This window comes from Monocercomonoides exilis, assembly GCF_001643675.1.
Source record: "Monocercomonoides exilis strain PA203 chromosome Unknown scaffold18-1597598, whole genome shotgun sequence".
NCBI classification, from domain to species: domain Eukaryota; phylum Preaxostyla; order Oxymonadida; family Polymastigidae; genus Monocercomonoides; species Monocercomonoides exilis.
Window position 1 is genome coordinate 1,566,559 of NW_027150563.1, and position 24,823 is coordinate 1,591,381.

At 35.7% G+C, this 24,823-nt stretch overlaps 7 protein-coding genes across 7 annotated transcripts; 2 read left to right on the plus strand and 5 right to left on the minus strand.

Moving 5' to 3' along the window:
* Positions 1-309: 309 nt before the first annotated feature.
* MONOS_1455 (uncharacterized protein) lies at positions 310-504 on the minus strand (the record flags this gene model as incomplete). Its single annotated transcript, XM_067867360.1, has 1 exon — positions 310-504. One exon carries the CDS (start codon positions 502-504, stop codon positions 310-312), a length of 195 nt encoding a protein of 64 aa, XP_067729031.1.
* A 513-nt stretch (positions 505-1,017) lies between these two features.
* On the minus strand, positions 1,018-1,287 carry MONOS_1454 (uncharacterized protein; the record flags this gene model as incomplete). Its single annotated transcript, XM_067867349.1, has 1 exon — positions 1,018-1,287. One exon carries the CDS (start codon positions 1,285-1,287, stop codon positions 1,018-1,020), a length of 270 nt encoding a protein of 89 aa, XP_067729032.1.
* A 1,658-nt stretch (positions 1,288-2,945) lies between these two features.
* On the minus strand, positions 2,946-7,926 carry MONOS_1453 (putative ABC transporter C family member 10). The gene is made up of 4 exons (XM_067867338.1): positions 7,349-7,926; positions 6,071-7,213; positions 3,478-5,823; positions 2,946-3,265 (listed from the first exon to the last, which is right to left on the minus strand). Exons 1-4 carry the CDS (start codon positions 7,406-7,408, stop codon positions 3,167-3,169), a joined length of 3,648 nt encoding a protein of 1,215 aa, XP_067729033.1. The 5' UTR covers positions 7,409-7,926; the 3' UTR covers positions 2,946-3,166.
* A 2,365-nt stretch (positions 7,927-10,291) lies between these two features.
* MONOS_1452 (uncharacterized protein) lies at positions 10,292-10,585 on the plus strand (the record flags this gene model as incomplete). Its single annotated transcript, XM_067867328.1, has 1 exon — positions 10,292-10,585. The coding sequence occupies one exon, from the start codon at positions 10,292-10,294 to the stop codon at positions 10,583-10,585; it is 294 nt and encodes a 97-aa protein (XP_067729034.1).
* Positions 10,586-10,964: 379 nt separating this feature from the next.
* Positions 10,965-11,252, minus strand: MONOS_1451 (uncharacterized protein; the record flags this gene model as incomplete). Its single annotated transcript, XM_067867317.1, has 1 exon — positions 10,965-11,252. The coding sequence occupies one exon, from the start codon at positions 11,250-11,252 to the stop codon at positions 10,965-10,967; it is 288 nt and encodes a 95-aa protein (XP_067729035.1).
* Positions 11,253-18,378: 7,126 nt separating this feature from the next.
* Positions 18,379-20,307, plus strand: MONOS_1450 (uncharacterized protein; the record flags this gene model as incomplete). Its single annotated transcript, XM_067867306.1, has 1 exon — positions 18,379-20,307. One exon carries the CDS (start codon positions 18,379-18,381, stop codon positions 20,305-20,307), a length of 1,929 nt encoding a protein of 642 aa, XP_067729036.1.
* A 2,911-nt stretch (positions 20,308-23,218) lies between these two features.
* On the minus strand, positions 23,219-23,821 carry MONOS_1449 (uncharacterized protein; the record flags this gene model as incomplete). Its single annotated transcript, XM_067867294.1, has 1 exon — positions 23,219-23,821. One exon carries the CDS (start codon positions 23,819-23,821, stop codon positions 23,219-23,221), a length of 603 nt encoding a protein of 200 aa, XP_067729037.1.
* Positions 23,822-24,823: the final 1,002 nt, after the last annotated feature.

The following is a 24,823-nucleotide window of genomic DNA, read 5'->3' on the forward strand; positions in this document are numbered from 1 at the left end:
CTGTTTTCAGAATTTGTTTCTTTATTTTCATTTTGTAAGTTGTTCCTCTCCTTTTTGTGAAAGTTTCTTTGTTTGAATGAAAAATTAATGCGCGTTATTGCTATTCATTTTGATGGTTTTGATTTTCTTCCTTTTTATTCATTCATCATCGTCGTCATTATCATATTCTTTTTCTTCTTTTTCTCCATTGAATACTTCGTCTTCTCCTCTTTTTTCTTTCACCTCCTCCTCTTCTCATCTTCTTTTGCTATTTCTATTTCTATTTCTTAATTTTTTGTTTTTATTTTTATCTTTATCTAATTCTTATTCTTATTCTTTTTCTTTTTCGCCAGCCGCACAGCCTTTCCCATTTCCCTCAGCTCCCTTTTCCTCCTTTCTTTCCCATAGTCTTCTCTCGCGAAAATCTCCGGTGCCTTTAACTGCAGCTCCATCTTCTCCAAGGTTGCACATCTCCTCACGGCTTTCCACATCCCGCTTCACCTCCACATCCTCCCCGTTCTCCATCACTTCCCACTGGCTTATGTTCGAAAACAACATCTCCATCTCCCCGCTCCGCAGGATGCGATGGAATTCGTGCACGCCCCATAACACAACTTTCTCTGAAAATTACTCACAATGCAGCAGCAGCTCCAGCATCCGTCCTGCATTCTTATTCGCAACTCCAAACAATTCTCTAACTTGATGTTCAGAATTATCTTCCTCTTCCTAAACCCCACACTTCCCCTCCACTCTTCCCTTTCCACATCCCCCATTCCATTTTTTATTTCCATCATGGATCTCCATCCTTCATCACCACTTTCTTCTCCAGCTCTGCCTTCAATTCCTTCGATGCTTTCGGAGCGTCTATTCCACACTTTACTCTTCCTATTTGCTTCTTCAATCTCCTTGGGTCGCACAAGCCGCTGCTCCTGCTGCTTCCTCTTCCATCGCAGCTGCACGTGGAACCCCGTAGTCATCACCACTATCACACACACCGTACTCACTTCAATATGCAGTATGATCGTCCACCCATACAGCTCAAACAGTCCCCTCCCACTGCCTACCTCTTTCTTTCTCCTTTCCACAGATAATTGCTGCTGTTGCGTTGAACTTTCTTCCTTCCCCTGCCTCATCCTTCCCTGTCTCCTCCCCTGCCCTCCCTTCTTCCCCTTCTCCCCCTTCCCCGCCTCTCCACTCCTCCACAGCCAGCTCCTCGCTCGAATACACCACCTGCGTCAGCACCTCCTCCTCTGCCCCGCTCTCCTCAATCACCTCCCGCCCGATTCTCCCGTACCACCGCAGCTGCATGTTCTGCCCTGTGCTCTCAAAACGGTATATCCTCACCAGCTTGCACCCATCTGCCCCCAGCACAATTTTCTGGAAGGACATCCTTCACTGCACCAGCTCCCGCACTGCGAACTCCAGCCGCGCCTGCTCCCCGCTGCTTGTCCAGCTGATGTTCGAAAGCACGGAGCAGAAACACACACCAATTGCGCCTGCAGTTTAACCATCCGGTTCAGCTCGCATCTGCTCCCCGGACCAAACATATCGCTCACTGCTGTGCTCCCCTCCTCCGCACGCTCCCTCCTCTGTTGGATCACCTGAATATCGATCTGTCTCAGCTCCTCCCCGCTCACCACACACTCCTCAACCACCAGCACGCATTCCTCTTTCCTCCACAATCTACCATTTCAATTTTGAAATATCATTGAAAACATGAATAACTGTGACTCTATCACCACCAACCCTGCTGCTGCTCTGCGGTTTTCAACATCTCCTTCCTGCTAAAAAATTCCCACAGCACCTCGCACGCTACGGCACGTCCAATCTTCTCCGAACCGTTGTTTGCTTCTGATACTCAGCCTCTAAACTCCTACCATTGTTTGAGTTTTGATAAGCACATCTTTTGTCCGCTCCATGTCTATGTGAAGAGGGTGCTTTAAAGATTGAAATAAGTTAGTAAAAAATATAAGAAAAAATGAAAAAATAAAAATTTTTCACAAACGATAAATACAAAAATTTTAACAAGTTATAAACTTTAATATAAACATTTTTTCAAATAAAAAATACAAACATTTGAAAAAATGGACTATTGACTTAAATCACGTCAGTGACAGACAGTGACGTGAGTGCCGTGGTATTTATTCCGTTAAAAAATGATCACGACACAACCCATTGTTCATTCATTAATTTAAAATAACCGATAAAAAAAATATTAATAATAATCATAATAACACATTAAATCTTATTTAATATTATAAAAATATTTATTCATTGTTGTTAATATATATATATATATATTTTTTTTGACAAAAGTGGAATTTGAAAAAATGAGTGAATAAAAGTATTTTTTTTGTCACGTCACGTCACTCCAAAAATGTTCACGTCAGAAGGCATGTGACGCAGATGTTTACCTTTTTGTTTGGTTTTAAATGTTAAAAAATTTATATATCGATGGTCCATATACTTGTCACTTGCCATTTTTTGGATTTGGAATTAGAGTATTGTTTTTTGAAACAAAAAACATCTGTGAAAAATTGATTTATTGTTCCTTTCAAGCAAAAAATCAATTTTTGAGTTTGAATGCGAAATTGGTTGTATGATAAGTTAAAAATATCTGGAATCCAAAATTTTATCAAGATGATATTTTTTCGTGAATAACTTTTTTTCGAAATTGGATTGTTATTGGTGTATGAGTTCAAAAAAAGTTAAAAAAAAACATTGATTTGATAAATGTGTTGCGTTTAATAACATATGAATAACTTTTTTTTCATTTTATTTTCACAAACAACTTCAGAACATCATAATGAAATTGCCTGATAGAAATGATATTTTATTATCTTCATTTTTTTTGTTATAAAAATATGAAACAAAATAATGTTGCATTTTCGGAGAAAATAAAACATTCACAAAATTGTTTCAAGTATTTGTGAAATTAGAAAATATTACCTAAAAAATTATGCACATAATTCAATTTTGCCACAATTTTGAAAAATGAAAATTAAAAAAAAAAATAAATAAATAAATAAATAAAGAATTATAAAAATCAAAAATCAAAAGCTACATAACAAATTGATAGTATGAAGAAAAATGAAAACAAAAATTTACATGTCCTTAATTATATTTGATTAAGAAACTATCAAACGGATGTATGTGATATTGCTTATTAAATATTATTAAAAACATTTTACGATTTTAATGCAATTGCTCTCAATTGTTCAACATAAGCATCACCCGCTGCTTTAGCCAAAGACAAGAATTTGGAGTTTTCTCTGAACAATAGCTCCTGAACATATATATATATATAATTGTTTTTGCAAGAAAATCATTATGAAAAATTCGAAAAGGAATGATAATTACAAATTGTCATTAAAAATGCGAATAATAAATAAAAGAAATTCAAAAAAAAAAAAAATAAAATAAAATAAAAATAAAAAAATAAAACGAATCCGGCAAATATAACGATTTCACATTCAAAATTAAATCACAAATGCAAACCTTTGGTGCTCCACTCTCAACGAGTTTCCCACTTTCCATCACAAACACCAAGTCAGAGTCTGCAACGGTCGATAGCCTGTGTGCGACAGTGATGACTGTGCATTCTTTGAAGCACTGCCTCATCACCTGCTGGATCCTTTCGTCTGTCTCAAAGTCCACACTTGCTGTCGCCTCATCCATCAGAATGATCCGCGCGCGCCTCAGAATTGCGCGTGCCAGGCAGAGAAGCTGTCGCTGCCCTACCGAAAAGTTCTTCCCTTCGCTCGCCACATCTGCCCCAAGCTGCTCCTTCATCTGCTGCACAACCTCCCTCAGCCCCACCTGTCCCAGTGCTGCCCACACCTCCTCCTCGCTGTGCTCTCCAAACGGATCCAGATTGTACCGGATACTCCCACTCAGAAGCATCGGCTCCTGAGCTGTCACTGCCACTGCACCCCGAAGCTCTTTGAGGCCCAGCTGTGTGTGGATATCTCGTCCATCAATCAGAATGGCACAGCCCTTCTTCTGCCACTCCGCCTCCACAATCCGAAGCAGCGCCAGCAAAAGACTCGACTTTCCCGATCCTGTCCTCCCCACAATGCCCACTTTGGCACCACCAGGAATCACAAACGAGACATCATCCAAAACAAAAGGAAGGTTTGGGCGATATCTCAAGTCAACGTGACTGAACTCAATTCTGCCTGTAGATGGCCAATTCGACAATGAACGTGGCAATGAAGATGAAATTGAAGAAGAGGAAGAAGCAGAAGAAGAAACATTTGAAAATTTCATTTCATTTCCGTTCACAGAATTCTCTTCTTTCGATTCGCTGCATCTAATCATCTTGCTTTTTTCATCAGTAACCTCAGAGACATTTGTTGTCCACTCTCCCTCTTGCTCCACATCACACAATTCTCTGATCCGACCAATATCCCCCAACACATTGTGCATCGATTCATACTGGTGAAAAAGGCTTTTCCCCGAAAAAACAGCAGAGCGCGCCATTTGAAGAGCCATCGGAAGGAAATACGTGTTTCTTCCTGCAGCTTTCAAGATAATTGCAGTCAAATAAGCCAGCAGTTCAAGCGCATCGTTGCACCAGCTAGTGATGTTTTTGATAAGCTCATTTACACTTTTATAGTAGAAATGAGCATCGTTCAGCCTTCTGCACAGCTCCCTGTGTCTCTCCTTCACATCTTCCTGCATGCAAAACGCCCTGATTGTTGCAGATCCCTCTAAACACTGCATAAAGAAGCGAATTGACTTGCCTTTTGCTGCAAATGACGCTCGACGAATGCGGTGATTCGCTAAAGACGAAGTGAAGAAAACAACCAACATCGCACCCACAACCAGCAGCACTGGCAGAAGCAACGCTGGCATCGTTGTGTAAATTGTTGCCAGTGAAAGAAACAAGTTTGCAAGCGACGAGACAATATAACTGAAGGTGAAGAGCAATGTGTCGTTGCCAAAAGTTACGTAAAACAGCCGGTTGTATATTGAGTTGAGTGGAGTTGTATCGAAGAAACTCATCTTTGCGTGGAAGAGCTTTGTGTAAACTTCTGTATTGATAACATGTTTCGACTGAACATTTAATCGGCTTCTGATCATACTCACTGGAATCTTGCTGAGCGACGATAAGAGATTCATGATGATGTAGAGGAAGAACAAGAATCCTGGGGAAAGATCAAAGCGGCTCAGAAAGGACAAAAGAAACTGTTGTGTCTTTTGCTTTTTGAGCTGGAAGATGTTTGGTTGCGATGCGTGAATAATTGATTTTGCTTTGGAATTATCTCCATTTTTGTGAATGCTTTCGTTTGATGATGATAATGATGAAATTATCGAAGCATTCAACGAAGATTCATCCATCATATCATTTACAATTTCTCCTCTTTCCTTCTGTCCTTCTGTTCCTCCTTTCTTCTCTCCCCTCATTTCTCCTCCAATCCCATCCAATGTTCCATTCATCTGCTCCATCTGCGCATCATTCGCTGTCCACACGCTAAGCACAGCGCTCTGCCCGTTATGTGCAACGTTACTCAACACAATTGCCAGTACCAAAAAGAACACCAGATAGAGTGATGCATGTTTGAAATACCACAAAATGGAGGAGAGGGAAGCAGAATTAGCTTCCATATCGGTGGGTTTCTTCAGACGACCCAATTCAGAGGGAGAAGGAGAAGGAGGAGAAGGAGGAGAAGGAGGAGAAGGAGGAGAAGGAGGAGAAGGAGGAGAAGGAGGAGAAGGAGGAGAAGGAGGAGAAGGAGGAGAAGGAGGAGAAGGAAGAGTCGTAGTTGTAGTTGAAGAAGAGGAAGAGGAAGAAGAGGGAGTGGGTTCATCAACTGGGTTCAGAACAGGCGGAGGCGTTGTCTGCAGATTTGGTGGAAACTCACTCGAAATAGAAGAAGAAGAAGAAGAAGAAGAAGAAGAAGAAGAAGAAGAAGAAGAAGAAGAAGAAGAAGAAGAAGAAGAAGAAGAAGAAGAAGAAGAAGAAGAAGAAGAATATAAATTCAGTGAGACAAATGATGAATATAATGTTTATAAGAAATAAAGTTATTAAAATAATAATAATAATAAATAATAACTAATTTTCTTTTATTCTTTCTAACTTACACACCTGAGACACATAAGCCACCTTTCCCCTCAAATAACCTTTCCCTTCCAAACAGATTGCCTCTCCCAGAATGGACGCTAGCAGCGCTGACTTGCCACAGCCAACAGGGCCGAAGAGGATTGTGTGGGAATGTCTTGGAAGAGAGAGGGAGATGTTGTGGAGGACAGCAAGGGGAGAAGGCAAAGGAGGAGGAAGAGGACTAATGTGGGATGAGTGATTGAGGCCATACAATTGGACGAAGAAGGATTGAAAAGTGTGGAGAATAGAGGAAAGACGAGAAGAAGAAGAAGAAGAAGAAGAAGAGGAGGAGGAGGAAGAGGAAGAGGAAGAAGTTGATAAAACAGTTGGTGGTGATCGCAATTTATCTTTTTCTTCTTTTTCTCTATTCTCTCTTTTCTCTCCTTTTTCTTCTTTCTCTTGTTTTCCCTCATTTTCACTCCTGCTGACTGTTGGGGTTTCAAATTCTGTTTCGTTACCATTAGAATGTTCTCTTTCCTTTTTGATGGCAACTTCATAGCGACTCCACGCAAACAATGCATTTGACAGGCTAATCACAATATCATCATCATCATTATGATGTTCTTTTTCTTCTTCACTCTCTTTTTCTTTATCTCTTTCTTTTTCTATCTTTTCAACACTTTCAACGAGTTTTCTTTGATACACCACACTTTCATCATCATCATCACTTTTGGAATTTTCTTTGTTTGTGGATGTAATCGAACTCTTGTCATCCTCCCCAAAATTCATCGACAAATCAGCAATATCTTCTTTCTTTTTATCTTCTTCACCTTCTTTTTCTTCATTTTCTCCTCCCTTTTTATCGTCCCTTCCATTTCCAAATGGCCTGATAACTCTAACCACCTCTTCTCCCTCTTCTCTTTCTTTTCCTTCGCATTTGTCAGCAGACTCAATAGACTGCAGCAGCATCTCCATTCTGTCAATGACAGTTTTCTCCATCCAGATGCTGTTCAACATCGACGGAATTCTGTTCAGCGATTTCCTGAGTGATTCAATGATTCGGATGGAAGGAAACAGAGCAGACGCTTTCAAAGGCAGATGCTGCCAGAAGCGCAAGCCGACAAGCACGATGAGGGTGAGCGCATTTACAAGCGACTGCAAGTTTTCGTTGATGGAATTGATGATGGTCTGTTGCATGAATCGGTTTTTGAGTGAAAAATTTTGAAGAATTTTGCAAAATAAACCAATAAAATTTTAAAGAAAAGAAAGAAAAAGAAAAATAAGAAATTCAACTGTAAAATGCACTTCTAAATGAGTGAATACCATTTTTTTAAAAAAATCGTCTTTTCTTCTCTCTGATTGAAGCAGCCTGTCTTTTATCATTTCTTCCCAACCATTTATTTTTATTAACTAAATCAAAAGAACAGCGATGAAATACCAAAAGAGAAAGAATGGAAAAAGTGAAAGTGAAGGAGAATAGAAAGAGAAAATATAAAATTATCATTATTGGAAATATTCAAATAATTATATATATATATATATATATTTATTACTCTTTCTTTCTTTTCACTATTTTTATCTTTTTTTCTGAAAATAACACAAATGGAATATGAAATTGGATAGGTTAGGTTAGGGGACCTGCGACCCGAATCTAGAGTACTATTCACTGCAATTTTCACGTTTTGGTAAAATAATTCCCACACACATCAGTAACGCACGGAGTGACGATAACATATATGTTGTTCAAAAAATCCTTGAACACTTTGATAATGGAGAATGTGATGTTTTGTGGTGATGTGGGATTTTCCAGGTTACCCAAATTTCCAACTTTTCAAAAACCACTGATTTACTCATGAATAATAATAATAATCATTTAGGCATTAGATTGACTATGATAAAAATAATATTACACATCAAAGAAGATGAGTTTCAACAATTACAATTGATTGAATCAAATAGAAATTAAATATTTTATTAAAGTTTTGTAACAGTTTTTATAATGTTTTTCTGATTCTTCATATTTTACCAACCAAAGATGATGATAAGTCAATATCTGATATTTCAATAGCGTATATGTTTGTTCATAAATTGAGTCAAATCAGTTTCACCTTGAAATGTGTCTTATTTAGATAAATGAAAGGTCTTAAATATTGTTTGAAAACTATTTGTTTTTTCTCTTTTTTCATGATCTCCTCCTATAATAATATTATCAAACATGCAAATCAATATTTGATGTTTATCTCATCGACACCAGGCACAGGAGGGATATGGGGAAGAGAAGGGATAGAAGAATAGTTATTGTGGCAGGGGGTGGGAGTTGAGTATTTTATTGAATGTTAATGTTTCAAGAGGTGTTTTAGAATGGAAGAAATAAGGAGACAAAAGGGTGGGGAAGGAACATGTGGAGATTTGGAGAAGATAATTTAGTAAATATATAGAAGAGTGATTGGAGATGGTAAAGAAGCGTTTATTGTTGATTGGAGAAATAGATTATACAAAGAAAGAAAAGAGGACAAAAGTTTGTTAGAAGAGGACAATTGAGAAACATTAAAATGGAAGAGGGATATTTTTTATAAGAGGAGAAGAATATTTTTTGGAAGAGACTGGGAAAAATGAAGAAAAGGAGGGGATTGATATTTTCTGATGATTTTGGGGGTTGAATGGAAGATGGAAATGGAAAAGAATGGAAATTGAGAATAATCAACGTTTACTATTTTTGAGGGGAAAGGAAAGGAAAGTGCGAAAAGAAAGTGAATTAACTTTGAAGAAATACATCAAGAGTGATTTCCACAATCTATTCGTCAAAAGTTTTATGATTGAGTTTTTCTAACCAATCTGAAGTTTACACATCGAATTAGATGTTTCAGCCAATCAACGACTTCACGCAAAGCGTCCTCGTCATCTATTTCAGGAATGCCGGTTGAGTGATTGCACATTTCTCAATAATTTCTTCTTCTTCCTCATCATTTCCATCTTCTTCACATTCTTCACATTCTTCACCTTCTTCACCTTCTTCTCCTTCTTCTCCTCCTTCTCCTCCTACTCCTTCTTCACCTTCTTTGTTTGCAAATATCTATATCAGATATTAATATCTTTAGTATTTTCTTCTTCCATAGAATGGCATCATTTTCTATTTGATGAAGAGAAAAAAGAGCCAACCATGCAAACGCGGTCAATTGACATGCAGATATCCATCTTCATCAATTTCTATCACTTTTTCTGTAACAAGTTTAGTGATTTGGATTATCTGTTCATTCTCAGGAAAACTTCCAAAAACGAAATTATTTGTTGTTTAATGGACAACATCGAATAAAGCCTTCCAGCTCTTGCGGAAATATCTTTTAATTGTTCATGTATTTTTCAATCTCCTCATTTATTCGCTTTTTTCAGCTTCTTCCTCTTCTCCCTTCTCCTCTCAATTTCTTCTGCTTCATCTTTGTTATATTCCACACATTTCGAGTTGAAGCAAAGAATAGTCAAACAAATGCATTAAAACCATTCAATTCTACAGAGCTGCCGTGCGAGCCAAAATTTTTTTCATTCAGTTTTCCTGCTCTTAGCAGCATCGTCAGTACCATCAATACATTCTGCAGCTTCGCTGAATGTGCATTTGAACTGTTTTCCTCTTCCCCAGAGGCGTATTCCGCTCTGCTTCAACATTTCATATGGCTTCTGTGCGCAGGCTGTGCTGAATGAGGCGAATGGAATGAGAGTGGAAAGGAGCTTCAAGGTACATTACATTTATCAGCTCGCTTTCTGACACTGCTAAGAAGCGAAGAGTGCGGAGTAAAGCTAAATTGAAGAGGTAAAGAAGGTGGATTTCAGAAGCAAATTGAGCGCAGAGCGGAGGAAAAGGAGGCAGTTGGAAGAGCCCAAGGCGAAGACGAAGAAGAAGGAGAAAGACGAGTTTTGCACATCACAAATTGATGCATTCGACACAAGGCTTCCACAGGAAGCAACAGAAAGGAGGAGGAAGGATAGGTGAAGAGAAGAAGGTGGTGATAAAGGCAATGACAGCAACATTTATTTTGCTCGTTCGACGGTACACTTTTATCTGTCCAGCTGCACACTCAAAACTTCACAGCCTCCTCAACATTTGCTACTCCTTCTTTTTCTCCCTTGCCACACACACAATTGCCTGCCCCTTCAGTTCTTGTTTGAACTCCGCTTAATCCCTTCACACCTTCATCTCCCGCCACAGACTTCTCTTCACTCACTCAGAAGTTGCTCAACATATCTAGCCCAATCACTGCCTCCTTATCTAGCATGTCTTCTTCCTCTTCTTCTTCTTCCTCTCCTTCTTTTTCTATTTCTTCCTTCTCGCTTCCACCGCTTGTGACTGTGCCGATCCCTCGTGCGATTCTCGGGAAGAGCAGATTGGGCAATGCAGGTGTGTTTGCAAGCAGCAGCGTGTCAGCGACGAGGGATGTGTTTGAGCCACAGAGCATCCTTCTGAACTATGCAGCGTATGTGGCTAGCCAGGGGATTCGGGTGGGTGGAGAGAAGGAGAAAAAGAAAGGGAATGGAGAGAAGAAGGATGAGAAGAGGAGTGCAAACTAGTATATGAGTGATAAAGATGAAAAGGGATCGTTGTGTCTGACAAATGAATGCATCGATAATGAGAAAGATGAATAAGAAGAAGAGGAAGATGGATTTAACAAAGACATTAGAAAGGCTCAGAAAGAATGTTTCTCAAAAGTGAAGATGAAAGGAGCTGAGACGAAGTATAAATCTGTTACTGTTCTAACCACAATTAACTTTGGTTTTCTGATCAAATTTGAAATAGATGAAAGGTTCAGAAACAAATCATCGGAAAGCTGTTCACTTTCTCAACATCGGCGTTCTTCACCACGTCATTTTCATTTTGCACTTCTCCTTCTGCTTCTTCTTCTTCTTCGGTATCTTTCATATCGTCTGTTTCATCACCCCAGTTACAACCTCAATTCTCTACCTTATCATCTGCGACATTGTCATCGCACACTCTTCCTCCTTCTCTTCTGAACTCATTGCATCCACTCGACGCCCTCACCATCCTCTCTTTTCTGTCTTCTTCCTCCTCCATTTTCCAATTCACAATCCTCTTCAAAAGCGCAGGATCAAGGCACGTGGCACGTTCGCTTTTGTATGTGGGAAGGAATTGAGCAGATTCTGCTGTTCTGCATTCTGATGAGCTGATCACGCACATCTTCATCTTTTCCACAAAGATGTTGATTGTTTGATATTTCATTTGTAATTAAGATTATTTTTTTATAATAAAAATTAATATTTATCAATCAAAATTTTGAATTTATTTCTATTTTTAATAATTTAACATGATGTGAAAATAAGATATGCTATCAGGTTTTGACTCTTTTTCACGAATTAGTTAACCTTTTCTTTATTCAGTTTCTTTTTTTTGTTTTTTCAATTTTCAAAGTGTTTTTATTAAACTTCTCATCGATGCAATTTTCACAAGTTCTTCGTCAAATCTTCCTCAATCTTTGATTTCAACGTGCTATACTTCATTTTCCTCTTCTTGTTTCTTTTCTTTCTCTGTCTGTGAGGCGCTTGCTCTTTATCTACCAGCCCTGGCACCGTATTTTGCTGCCAACGAAGCCATTGCTGCGATCTATTAGAAATTCATGATTCTTCTTTTTCAAGACAACGCAAACTGATACCATTCAGTTCATAGCAATCTGAACACTTCCAGAACTCGTTATCTTCTTCAGATTCTTCTTTTTCTTCTTTTGAAGTTCATAATACGCCATATTATCTGTTCAAGTGTTTTCTTTTGTTGAAAACTTTGTTGTTCAGAGCTTTTGAATTGCACGTTACTCAAGCCACACAATAAACTTTTCTCCAGAAGCCTCAGTGCTTTTTAGATTAATGTCTGTTTACTGTACTGTTGTAATTTCCTTTTTTGCTCTATTTCTTTGTATTACATTCATTTATCATCTGGGGCGACAGATAAATCGAAGCCTACATCTGCTGGAAAACAGGAAGAGGGGAAAACACACATCACAGCCGAGCGTGCAAAGAAGTGTGCAACTTTTGAATTCAATAAAAAGGAGTACTTCTATTTGATGAAGATCTTTCGCCATAGCTGTGGTGAAATAAGCGGTTAGGGACTTTAATGGAGATTATATTTCTCCTGTTTTCTGCTTTTTTCTCAATGGAAGAAATTGCATTTTTTTCTACAACTGCTTCTGTGAATGTCGATTTTCATTTTGAAAAGATGAACAAAAGAAACAGCAAGAAGAATACAAGAAGTACACTTGGGTGAATGAAAGAGAAACAAAGAACTCTTTACATTTTCGTTTTCCTTTTTCATCTTCTTCACTTTTTTTTCCTCTTTCTTCTTTCAACGCTCGTTTCTTTTCTCCACGTCCTTTGAACTTCTTCTTCTTCTCCTCCTATTCCGTTCATCGTTTCATCTCTCTTTCGTCTCTTCATTTTCCTCCGCCTCTCTTATTCTATTTCACATCTCTTCTTCTTTCAGTCACTTCTTTCTTTCTTATACAGTTATTCTGCCTTTTGCATCTTGAATATTTCCTATTTCTTCTTTTTCTTTTTCATATTCACAGTTTTCGTCGAAATACAAAATAAATGTTATTTATTTTATTTCAATTTTGTAGCACAAAATAAACATTCATTTAATCAAAGAATATCAGCTTTTGTTAATGAAAACGAAAAAGATTTAATATCAATCAGAGAATTGTTGATTAATGTGAACACAAATCATGAAAATTGTATCTGGATTTGTAATTTAGAAGTGGAAAAAATACGCATTGAACTGAAAAAGCAAGACATATAATGATATTTTGTTTGGTTGATTGTTAGAAAGACATTCGGCAGATTGCACAACTCCTAATGCCTTCAACGAGCAATCGAAGAAGAAACAAGGGAGGAAAAGCTAATGCATTGAAGTTACATATTTGAAGTGCAATCCAATGAAGCAGGTAAATCTTCAGCTGAAAAAAAAGAGAATTGGGAAGAACTTTCCGATATAATTCATAAAGGAAGACTGAAGATTTCCTTTCTCAACGAGCTTCATTTTCATTTGATGAAGATGCCATATCAAATGGAAAATGACAAAGAAATAAAACAACATGTGCTGATTTTGAGCACCATGAAAGATAAGTGATGACATAAACTCTTGTTGAAAAGAAGATGAAATCTCAATATGTTTTCTGTGATATGGATAAAGTTTCAAAATTTTTAAGATGAAATATTTGATGAAAGTTCAATATTAAGAATAATGTAAATAGAAGAAATACTGATGAAAAAAAAATGGCAATTGTTTTCAGTGATTTTTGGCTCAAACGCACTGAAAGTGAGTGTTTGAGTGGGAGCAAATGTTGAAGAGAGGAGGGTGAGAGAGGCGTCTTGGGTATCTGTCATGCGAACAAGAGCGAATTCAATTGTTGCGCATGGACTGAGTTGTGTGATTCCACAGAGATCATAATTTATTCCATTATTCGATACGATTTTGAATGTTGTTATGAGAGGGAGCCATCTGTTGAACTCAACATCATCAGCAGTTCCTGCATTCCACACTCTTTTTGATTTTGTTGTTGACCCACACTGATTGAATGGGGATTGGGTGATACTGCTGCCATTGAAGAACACATCGTTTCCTCTTCCATTTGTCGCAGTGTTGCCATCGATGAAACAAAATGTGATGAATTTTGATCCATTTATCCAATTGAAGGTTGCATCCAAATAAATACCAGCTCCGCCACGTGTTGATGAAGTTAATGTCAACTCATTATTTTCAAATTGGCAATCATTAACCAAAAATTGATTTGGTTTGATTCCTGGAGGAGCATTGAATGTGAGAGATCCAGTTGAATAACCACCGGAATTTGAGATGCACTTGCATTTGGAAAACAGGAATTGACAGTTTTCTGTAAAAGAACCAATATAGAAATACCAGCCAGTTCCACACCAATCTGTTATTGAACAACTTTCAACTTTGTTTTCTGAGAATATCCAAACAGAATTTGTTTGCGGATTCCATGAGGTGACTACTCCTCCATAAGCAGCTGAACAACTGGAGAAATCAGATTTTGCGATGTCAATTTTCAGCAAGTTATCTCAACGTATTGCACTACCGTGATTTGTATTTGAATAATTATCGAATGAGCACGAATTGATTTCGAGATTTGCGTTTGTGCAGTTAACATAAATTACACTTCCATGGACAGCTTCACTGTTTGAATCATTCAATTCACATCATTCAAAATGATGTTTATTATCGTCAAAGGAATCCAGTCTTCCAAGTTTCACTCTTTTAGATTTTGTTCCAACATGTGCAACAGAATCATTTGATAAAAAGTGTATTTGATGGAGGAAAGAAGGTGATGAAGGCAGAGAGAAGTTGAGGCTGTTGAAAGAGTTGATAATAGCACCATTGACGTTGATGTGAGTGAAGATGAAGAGAGAGAAAACATCGTACGAAGGATGGAGATAAGAATATAAAGATGAATAAAAGTATTAAAAGTTTATTATCTACCAAACCTCTTTGAGCTAACTTTTGCATTAATTTGCGCATAGAAAAAAGAAATTGAATAGGCACTTCACTATTTCACTTTCCTTTTTCAGTCCACAGAAATCGCATCATCTGTGTTTTCAAGAATGAAAACTCAAACACCCTGGTGAAATAAACGATCAACTGGCAAATTCAGTTTTCAGGTTTTCCATCATGAGAAATATTTGTTCAAAATTACAAATAATACTATTTTAATTCAAAAGAATAAGAATCCTGGATAAAAATGTTCTATATCCAAAAAGAAAACAACACCAAATACTTCGATAAAATACATTAATCATTGAATTTCTTTCATTTGATGTTTTTCATGAAAATTTTTGCTTTTTTTGATTGGCATTCATTATTTTTGATAAGGAAACTTCATTTTGTTTAAACACAGTTGCAACCTTTGAGGAGTTAGATCTGATTCCATCTGATTGCTTTACACTGGTTTGTTTCAACTGTTTTTCGTTGATTCAGTTTTTGAATGTTCATTAGAACATTTTCGTTCAGAAATCTTTCAAATGTTAATTTCACATTTGTTGAGAATACTGTGCTTTTTATTGTTTTCGATGAATCGTTTTTGATTGCAAAGACCACGTTTTGTCTGAAGCAAAACACAATGGTTAATTCATCACTTGTTATCAAAACACTTTTTCCTAGATATTTCAATGTTGTTTAACCATTCCGCTGTTTTTGTTCTTCAAAATTTCAGATTAAAAAAATAATTCATCTAAAAAAACAGAACAAGAAAGCTTCTATGTGTGATTAAAAGCTATTTTCAAACCAGTTTTATTTTAGGATAATTTTGAAAATATTTAAATAGAAATGCAAAACAGAAAGGAGACTAATTATTCAATATTCAAATAAATGACTTCACAAAGAAATGCGCAACAAAAATTGAAAATTTCTTAATGAATCTTTAAAAGTTCTTGAAAAAACAACAATGAAATAAATAAATTAATGAAAGATAATATATCTTTCAATATGAAATAGATAAATACATTATATTGTAACGAATGCCGAAATATACGATATTCATTAATTGATTTCTTCTCAAATTATCAAGAAAAAGGAAATTGTGTTTTGATATGAGAAACTGCATACAAAAACAGATTTGCACTCAAGGAGCATGTTTGAAATTCGTTCAGAAATATAAAAAGAATAAAAATCCAATAATTATGAATCAATAATGCAACTTCATTAACTCAAAAAACATTTTGACTTTGAAAAAGAAGGATTTCACCGATATATTTTGATGCATTTTGTTTCAATCAAATATCTTGTATCTTTCAAAAAGTGCTTTTGTTGTTTGAATGCCCAGTAAAATGCAACAATCTTCAAATGTAATAATATCAGTACTGGATGGAAATTCAATGAAGAGGATAATTCTGAAAAAAGATATCTTGCATAAATAAAACGAATGACTAAATGAAACTATCTCGATGTGTTAACTGAACGAAGCTTCAAATACATTCTATTCTTCTTATTCATGTTTATGCAATAATTACCATCTTTGCACTTGATAGATAAAACAGAATTTCAAAAGTTACAAATGAGAAAATACTTTTTTTATATATTGAGTTTATCAAATGGAATATGCTTTCATTCTCTTTTGAAAACTTGTTTCATTAAAATACTTCATTGATCAGAATATATAAAAAATTTCATATCATTTTGTCAAAGCAAAGTTTTGTTGTTTAAACTTTTATTCACGTGAATTGAATTTTAATTGAAGTTTTTGTATGCAAATGATGCAAAAAATATTATCTTATATGGGCTAAAATATTAGATCAGAAACATATTGACCACAAATTGTTCAAAACGAAATTTTTGCATGTTTAGACGGTATACCAGATCACAAGAAAACATGTGTGTCCAATTTCACATGGTCATTATCTTTTTTTCATATTCGTTTTAAACATTCACAAAGACAAAACAAATTCAATTTCAAAAGTTGTCATTGTTAAATATTTTTTAATGTATTAGAAAATTATCAATTCATATTTTTAAAGATAAACGAGACAAAAACAACGAAATTGTTTGCGACGTTGCTAAAGAAACGGATCACAATTTTCAAGATTCAGACAAAAATCAAGAACAAATATCGAAACCATATTCAAGTTCCAAAGATTGCAGCTCTCCAATTACTTCACATTCAATCACTAATCCAACAACTGCATGTAGTGTCCCAAATAACATTCAAACATCTCCTTACAATGATGTTATTGCAACACCAAGATTGTACAACAGATTGGCTGAAAAAGATGAAGAAGATAACAGAAAATATCTGAATGTGGAAAAGAGTAAAAAAAATGAACGCAAAATCAAAGATGGAAATGATGTTCCTTCAATAACTGAGTGGCTGTTCACAATGACATGCAATCCAAAAGTTCCAAAAATTGATTATTACTCTTCAATCTATAATTCTTTACCTAAACAACCATCATTAAAATCCATTAGAAAATATGCACATGTGTCAATTTTTCCAAGACCGTTATTTTTTTCAAAGAAGGAAGATTTGGACAAGCTTTGCAAACGATTTCTTTTAAATGAGGAAAAGGATGCTCAAAAAGAACTCAGGAAGAAAAGGAAAAAGAAAAACCACTGTAGTGCAGAACTTTCATCAAGTTCAAGTGTGAACATTGATTTTGATTATGTCAATAGTTCAGAGAAAAGAAAGAGAACCAAAACAAACAACACAACCACTCATATTATCCAATCTGCTTCAATCAGTTCTGTGGATTATGCAAATCTTATTCAACATGAATCAGAATGTGGAGGAGTTTTGTCACAATCAGATCAATCTGAAGATGGTGATTGTTTCAGCTCAAACAGTGTTTTGAAACATAGAAACGAGTCGGAGTTTTCCACAACAAATGAAAATTACAGCTCGACAAAAAAAATGGAGGTGATTGAAAACGAAAATCAAACAATTCAAGCTTCACCTGTTGCAACAACACAACAAAAAAATGGAGTTTCTGATGGAAGTTTTCTTCGTGCAATGGATGGTTTTGATGAAGAAAGATTGATGGAAGAAATGGAGCAAAATCTGTTTGATCTATCAGATCATGATTTCACTTCAGAAATTGATAAATACACAATTAGAACATCACAAGACAACAAAGAGTCTTCTGATATGTCTATCATCAAAAGGAAAAGAGGTCGTCCAAAGAAAGAAAAGTCAGATCGTTCACAAAATAAACTTCATCGTGTTGGGCGTTGCAAACAAACAATTCATGGCAAAAGAACTCCTTCAAAAAAGTGCAACATAAAACACATAAAGAACAGGAGGATAAAATCAATTATGAACAAATCAATACACACTGTTAATGCTCTAAAACCATCAATCAACTCCAAGTTAAACATTTGTTTGGAATATCCAAAAAGAGAACTCCTTTCAAGAGAGGCAAAAACAAACTGTATAGAAAAAATGAATGATATGTTTAATACTGCTTCTTTGAAAGAGAAACTCACAAGTGAAAAGGAAAGTGATTCAGAGTTCACACCTTCAAAAGGCACGTCACACATTCATGATGAGAAAATGCACAATGATAATGACTTTTGCAATTTCACTTCTTCTGAACATGACAGTTCACAACACTCAGATCAAGACTCAATTATATCTCAAGATGAACTTTTATCTATTAACAATGCAAAATTGAAAAAATGCAAAAAGAAATTTGTTGAAAGACAAACAAAAGACTCTTCTAAAAAAAACAAACTCCCCAAATTGAAAAGGAGAACTATATTGGACACGGAGGAAAACTGTGGTTTTCTTCAACGAAAGTTGGAAGATTTATCAAAGGAATCAAAAGACATAAATGAACAAATCAGTTTTGATATGTCCACAAAACTTGCACTGACAACTGAAGATGTGTATGGTGTTTCAGGACAAATACTTTATCCTGTTGATAATCGAACACCAAAAAGTTCAAATCCAATATTAACAACTCCTCGCAATGCATATGACACACCAACTGCTTTCAGTCAAGCATTGCGCACATATGATATGGAAACACTTGCACCATATACGCAAAAGGGTATTCCTGTTGATGAAGTGAAAAAGAAATCACATGCTTGGGCTTTTGGAATGTACACGTTGTATTGCGAACGATTTAAAAAGGAACCTTGGCCTGTGGATGGAGAAACCATGTATGGTTTTGTGAAGTTAATTGGGACTGCTTTAAATTATTCATTGAAAAGTATAAGAGATTCAATAATCCCTTCATTGTACTACTTGTCATGGTACAGAACAAAAACATTAGTTAATTCAGAAGTTAGAAAACTTGTTCTTTTGGCGGAGTCTGAAGTGCAATTTCAACGAAATGAAATGTTTGAGAAGGGGCATTATGAAAAAGCAAAATGTGTGTCAAAACATAAGGAACCACTAATTGTTCCTGATTTGAATGTTATACTTTCGAGCATTCCTGATTGGTTTGTTGAAAAACCAAGAGAGGCTTCTTTGTTTCTTTTTGCTTTGGCCACAGGGGCGCGAAGCCACACATGTTCAAAAATAAGACTAATGGATATTGTGAGGGTGTTTGTAAATAATTCATCAACATTTGTGAAGGTCACAATTAATTTAGCATGTGGAAAAGGGGTAAGAAATGACGACCATTGTGTAACAGTTGAAGGAAACATCACAGAAAAACACACATTGAATGTTATCTGGTGGCTGGAGGAGTTTCTTGTTCAAGAATATGGATTATCACTAACAAAATACGACAAATGGAATTTAGGAAGGATGGGGGTGCAGTTTTTATGGGGATTGAGGAAGGGTGCGATGAGAGCAAGGCTTCAAAAAAGATCATTCCAAGCTGGGTACCCCTCACAATTATTTGGTTTTCACTCTTTGAGATCTGGTTTTATCAGTTCAGCTTTTTTGAAAATTGGAAATAAACCTGAACTCAAAGAAAACGTTCTTGAAACAGCAGCATTTGTTGCGAAATGGAAACCAGGGTCGCAAGTGGAGGTGAATTATGTTGATAAAACAAGTAGGAGCACAATAATTGCAAATCGAATAAACTATCCAGATGAGGTGTTGGAAGGAGATGAGTTGTTTTGTGCAGATCTTTCAAATCCTACTGTTTTTCATAACATTACGATGGGCAAAAGTCAATGGAATGATGATGGAATCATTGAAACATTCTCAAAATTTGTTATTGAGACTTTGAAATTGGTTTGCAAAAAGTTTCATTATCCATACCAACACATAACCAAACTTAATAGAATTGCTGCGGAAAGATTTTTGAAATTGAATGGTATTGATAAAGTTGTCAAAGCGAAGGGAATTCAAGCTTCAAAGGATTTTGTTTTGAAACAGTTGAAAGATAAGAAGGGTGACATTGTTTCAATTGGACTTCAATATGTCAACACAATTAAGGAATATTTAGAAGGAACTGTTCGTTTGCATGTTTCAGGAAAAGAGATCAGGAAAAAAGTGAGAGAAAGCAGAAGAAGGAATCTCATCACAAACACATCTGCACGAATCAAATGGACAACAACAGAAGACAAAACGTTGATTGCAATGTTTCTGGAAAAGAAGACTTACAAAGAAATGAGCAATGCTTTATCGTTCAGATCAGCCAATTCTTGTCGAGACAGGATCAGGAACATTGTCAAAACCCAACGGAAAAAGGAAATGCTATCCTTAAAACAAAATGAACAAGATGAACAAGATGGAAATTCAAGTTCTGATGATAACACAGTTGACTTCTGTCAATACGCAGAGCAGTATTTGAATGATTTGTGTAGTGATGAGGATGAATAAGCCTTGACAATATGAATATTACTTCTTTGAAAACTGTGAATTATTAACTTTTTATTTGAAAAAAAACTCCAGTGACAATATTGAAGTCATGGTAATAGTCTGTGATTTAAACCTTATTATTTACGACTTTTTTTATCTGTTTAGTATTGAAAGCAAAATTATGAAGCATTAATTTTGCACACCACTCATTTTATCCATTCCCATGTTTATTTTGGAATGTTGTTAATGATTGATTTGTTATTATTTGTTCATTCTTATTGGTGAACAGTTATTGTTATCATTGTTGTTCAGGCTCTTGTTTTCTTTTAAATATTCTCAAAGACTGATAGTTTGTGAAGATCTTTTGTGTTTGAAATCAATACCAATTATTGAAATTCTTTCAAGCTGATCATTAACTGGATATCAATTGTATGTTGCAATTTAAATTTCCCCATGAAACAAATAACTTCAAAATAAACTTGATTCATTGCTGTTGCAAATATTACCTCCCTGAAATAAAACTTTCATACTATTATGAATTGCAAGTACTCTGCGAAGATCTTTCCATTGAAATATTTCTAAAAAGACATAAATGATTTATTGAAAACATTATGATCTTCATTAACAGCAATTTTTTCTCTGTATTCACTTTTGTTGCTGCTTTAAAACGTTTCTTGTCAAATATTTATAAATGCGTTGTTTTCGATTAAAAGAAAACCAATTACAGAAACTTGTTATGTTATTCTTAAAACTTTTGCATGAAGGATTGAAATCAAAGAAAAGATGAGATATATGCACTTATACTTTAGCGACTCAAGAATATAACTTAATTTCACTGTTGAACTAGTCAAAGTTAATCATATTCATTTTTCATTTGGAGTTTTTGATTGAATAGCAATTAATCAAGTTATCTGATGAAGAATAACGATTGATGTTCCATAATTTTTCTGGATTTGAGCAAATAATTTGTTTGATCTCTCGTTGATGAAAGTTAAGAAAACATGGGATAACAAGTTTGTGAGAATGTATTTCGGAACAATATCTAAAACAAACATATTCGTCATTTCAGTTTTAAACATAATGAAAACTTTTCTTTCAGTTGAAATTGTGCGGATTATCAGTAGTGCAAAGAATGAATGAAGTTTCTGCAAATGTATATAAATTCATCACCATAATGAATTGGTCATTTGTTATGTTCAACAATGCAACACAACGAACAATACCAGATGAAATACTTTTCTAATTTTTCACAAATTGAAGGATTTGTGCTTCCATTCAACAATCACTGCATTTCACTCAACACAAAAAGTTCATCATGATCCAATTATATTTTGATTTTTTTGATTAGCTCTTTAAATGGATTGTTCCTTTTCTGATATGCAAAACATTCATGGATTTAATCCATTGTGAATGTGGAAATTAATTCAAATCTTCGAATTGAAATAACTGTTTCCAAGCATTCATTATCCATATAAAGAATTTGGATAACATTAAGGAATGCTGTTTCAATGATTTTTTGTTATTTAATGATGAATATGTTTCTTTCGATTAAAAACATCTCTTTTTCTTGTTTTTTCCTTATAAAACCAGAATTACTGTTGAAAATAAATCACATATCCATATTCATTTTTATAGCTTTTCATCAACATCATGTTTATATGTTCAAAACAATCATTTATTCAAAAAATACTGAATGAATTTGTTATCTTCTGAAAAAAGTCTGATCCAAAACAAACTGCACTTTATTAATAAAAAGCTTGATTCTTTATGTGTGAATTTTTTGCAGTTATTTTGATATTCAAACTTGTAGGCTTTGTTTTTGAGCTTTGTGACAAAAATCTTCTGTTGTGGAGGTTTTATTTTTCAATGCTGTTTTTGTTTGATTGATGAGGAGAACAGGTAGTGAAGGACAATCCAAAGCAACTCATAAAAGTTTTAATGTTCAATTTTTATTATATTTTTCAACACAGAAAAAAGAATTTCTTCTATTGACACGAAAAGGAGAAAAATTCATTGGGAAAGAATTTTCTTAATTTTGTATTTAGTAGTTTATTATGTAGAAAATATTGATGAAATATGAGATTTTTGGTGAGAAAAGAAAAGAAAAGTTAAACATGAAAAATCCAAGTTTTGCAAGTTTCATAATACTTGAAAGAGTTGGAAGGATTCAAGAAAATGAATGAATTTGTTTTGGGCTTTTCTTTCGATTTTATTGATATCTTTCTAAATCACTTTAGCTTTTCAATAGTACTGTGGTTGTGAATGAAGATCTTCAAGGAGAGTTTCTCTTTCGATCATCACGAACGTTTGTGTCAAAAGCATTGAGTCATATGTTCAGAGGAGAATAATGCTGCAACTGTAGAAAGATAGTGAGAACATAGCTGTTAAAAAATTATTTGTGAAAAACAACATTAAAATCTTTGCTGGAAAAAACTAATCGAATGAAGAGGAAACTGCATTTTGATTGAAAGACTCACAATTGCCGGAAGTGAAATGTGAAGTGGTGGAGAATAAAAACAACAGCACAGCTGTTGCTGTCTATCAATAAAAATTTCAGAGGCTAACTGGAATAAAGATTTGAATGACATGAAGATAAATCACAAAAATACACAATATGAAATGAAAAAAGCAATGTGGAAAATATTATTGCGGTGTGATTTTTCAACTGAATGAAGATCATTCTTTTCCCGTGATGTTAATGCTTGAGTTTACAATCAGAATAATTCTCAGAAATTAAAGTATTTGAAATGTACTGCATATTGCTTGATTTGTGGGACAAGCCCAGAACAGTTGCGAATTCAGGTGTTGCACCAATGATCATTTCAATCTGAGGGGAAAGGCTGAAGGAGAGCTCGATGTTGATGGAGGAGATAGCGTGAATGTTATATAAACAAAAGTGTGATCTTATAATATTTTGTACGGAGCGAGAGAATTAGTGACTGTTGCTATTGAGCAATGAATCGATAGCACTGTGGAATGCCAAGTTCGCCTGAGGTCGAGGAAGCAGCAGCGACAGAAGGTAATCAGATGATAAGACAGGATATCTGTCAAACACGTGGCTCATCAGAAATGACACTACAACACCTGCTGATGATGGACCGACAGGAGAGCGATTGAATAACCCCACGCTGGTTGTGGAGGAGACGAGGTTTGAAGGAGAAGTCAAATGGAACTTCTCCTGCTGCGCCAGCGATTCAGCTATGCACTTTGGAGCAGATGCCAATGAAGACCCTTTCAGTTGCTGCTCCTTTGGCAAAAACGCATTCAGCAAAAACAGACCATCCTGAGTAATTTTTGCCTTGCGATTTGTGAAACTTGCCTTTTCTGTATTTGACTTGGATGAAGAGAACACAGAAGCTGTTGTTTGTGCAATCCTCTCTGAAGACAATGATGTGCCCGCAGCAGACTCTGCCTGGTGAATGCTCCGCTGCGACAAGCTCTCGTCTGTGCGATCGACAGAAAGAGTGGGCGAAATGTGGAAGTTCGACGAGTTCTGCGCAGACGTCTCAATCACAGATGAAGTGGCAGCAGTCATCCTATTGTTGTTCGTTCATCTTCCTTTGCTTCTGCTGGCTGCCCTAATATTTTGATTAACTTTCAATCCGCGCGGTGCAACAAGAGATGGAATGGTTCCGATATTGAAAGGCTGATGATCGTCGACAGAAAGTTCAACAAACGGAGGAATCAGCATCTTCGCATCTTCAGCATCACGGATGACATGATTCCAGATGGAGTAAAACTGGAATGAGAAAAAGCTTCCATTTGAAAGTGTGAAGTTTCTTGAACACCCTATATTTTTGTTCTTATCTATCTGTTGTCTCAAAGCGGTGCAGCACTTCCTGGAACAGAGGCTCGAAGAGATGTCGATGGTGCTTGATGATCAGCTGGGAGATGTTTGATTTTATCTGGTGAGTAACAGCAGACGAAGAAGAGTGCAAAAGCGAAATGGCAGAGATTTTGTCATTGTCGCTTTCAGACATCAAAGAAAAGAACACATGGAAGATGTTGACGAATCTTCATTGTTATCTTCTTCTTTTTTTCTTCACTTTTTTCGTTTGAGGCTCTTGATACGACACAACGAATATTCTCGTTTCTGTGGGCAATATTATTTGATGAGCGATGCAAAGACATTAGGCTATCATGAAAGTTTATATGCACTTTGTTGCAATCATATGTTAGTTGAGCATCTGAATCAATATCATCGCATACTTCAATCTTTTGGTTTTTTGTTGCAGAAGATAAAACATCATCTCCATAAAGCCTTCTTGTTGTCAGTCTCATTTTGCACACGATCTTCTTGCTGGAATTCAAATGCTGCTAAATCTTTTTCATGTTTTTGACATTGGCTGCCTCAACAATAAGATCTCCATTTGGTTTAATGTTGTTTCTGATTGAAAACTCGTTCCGGCTCAAAACAGTCCGAGCTCTTTGCAGGCTCTTATCTTCAGACATTTCGAAGATTTGCCATCACTTTCATCCCATTCGTCGTCTTCTGCTTCCACTTCAAACACATCTTCATCGGGTGACTGCTCACGAT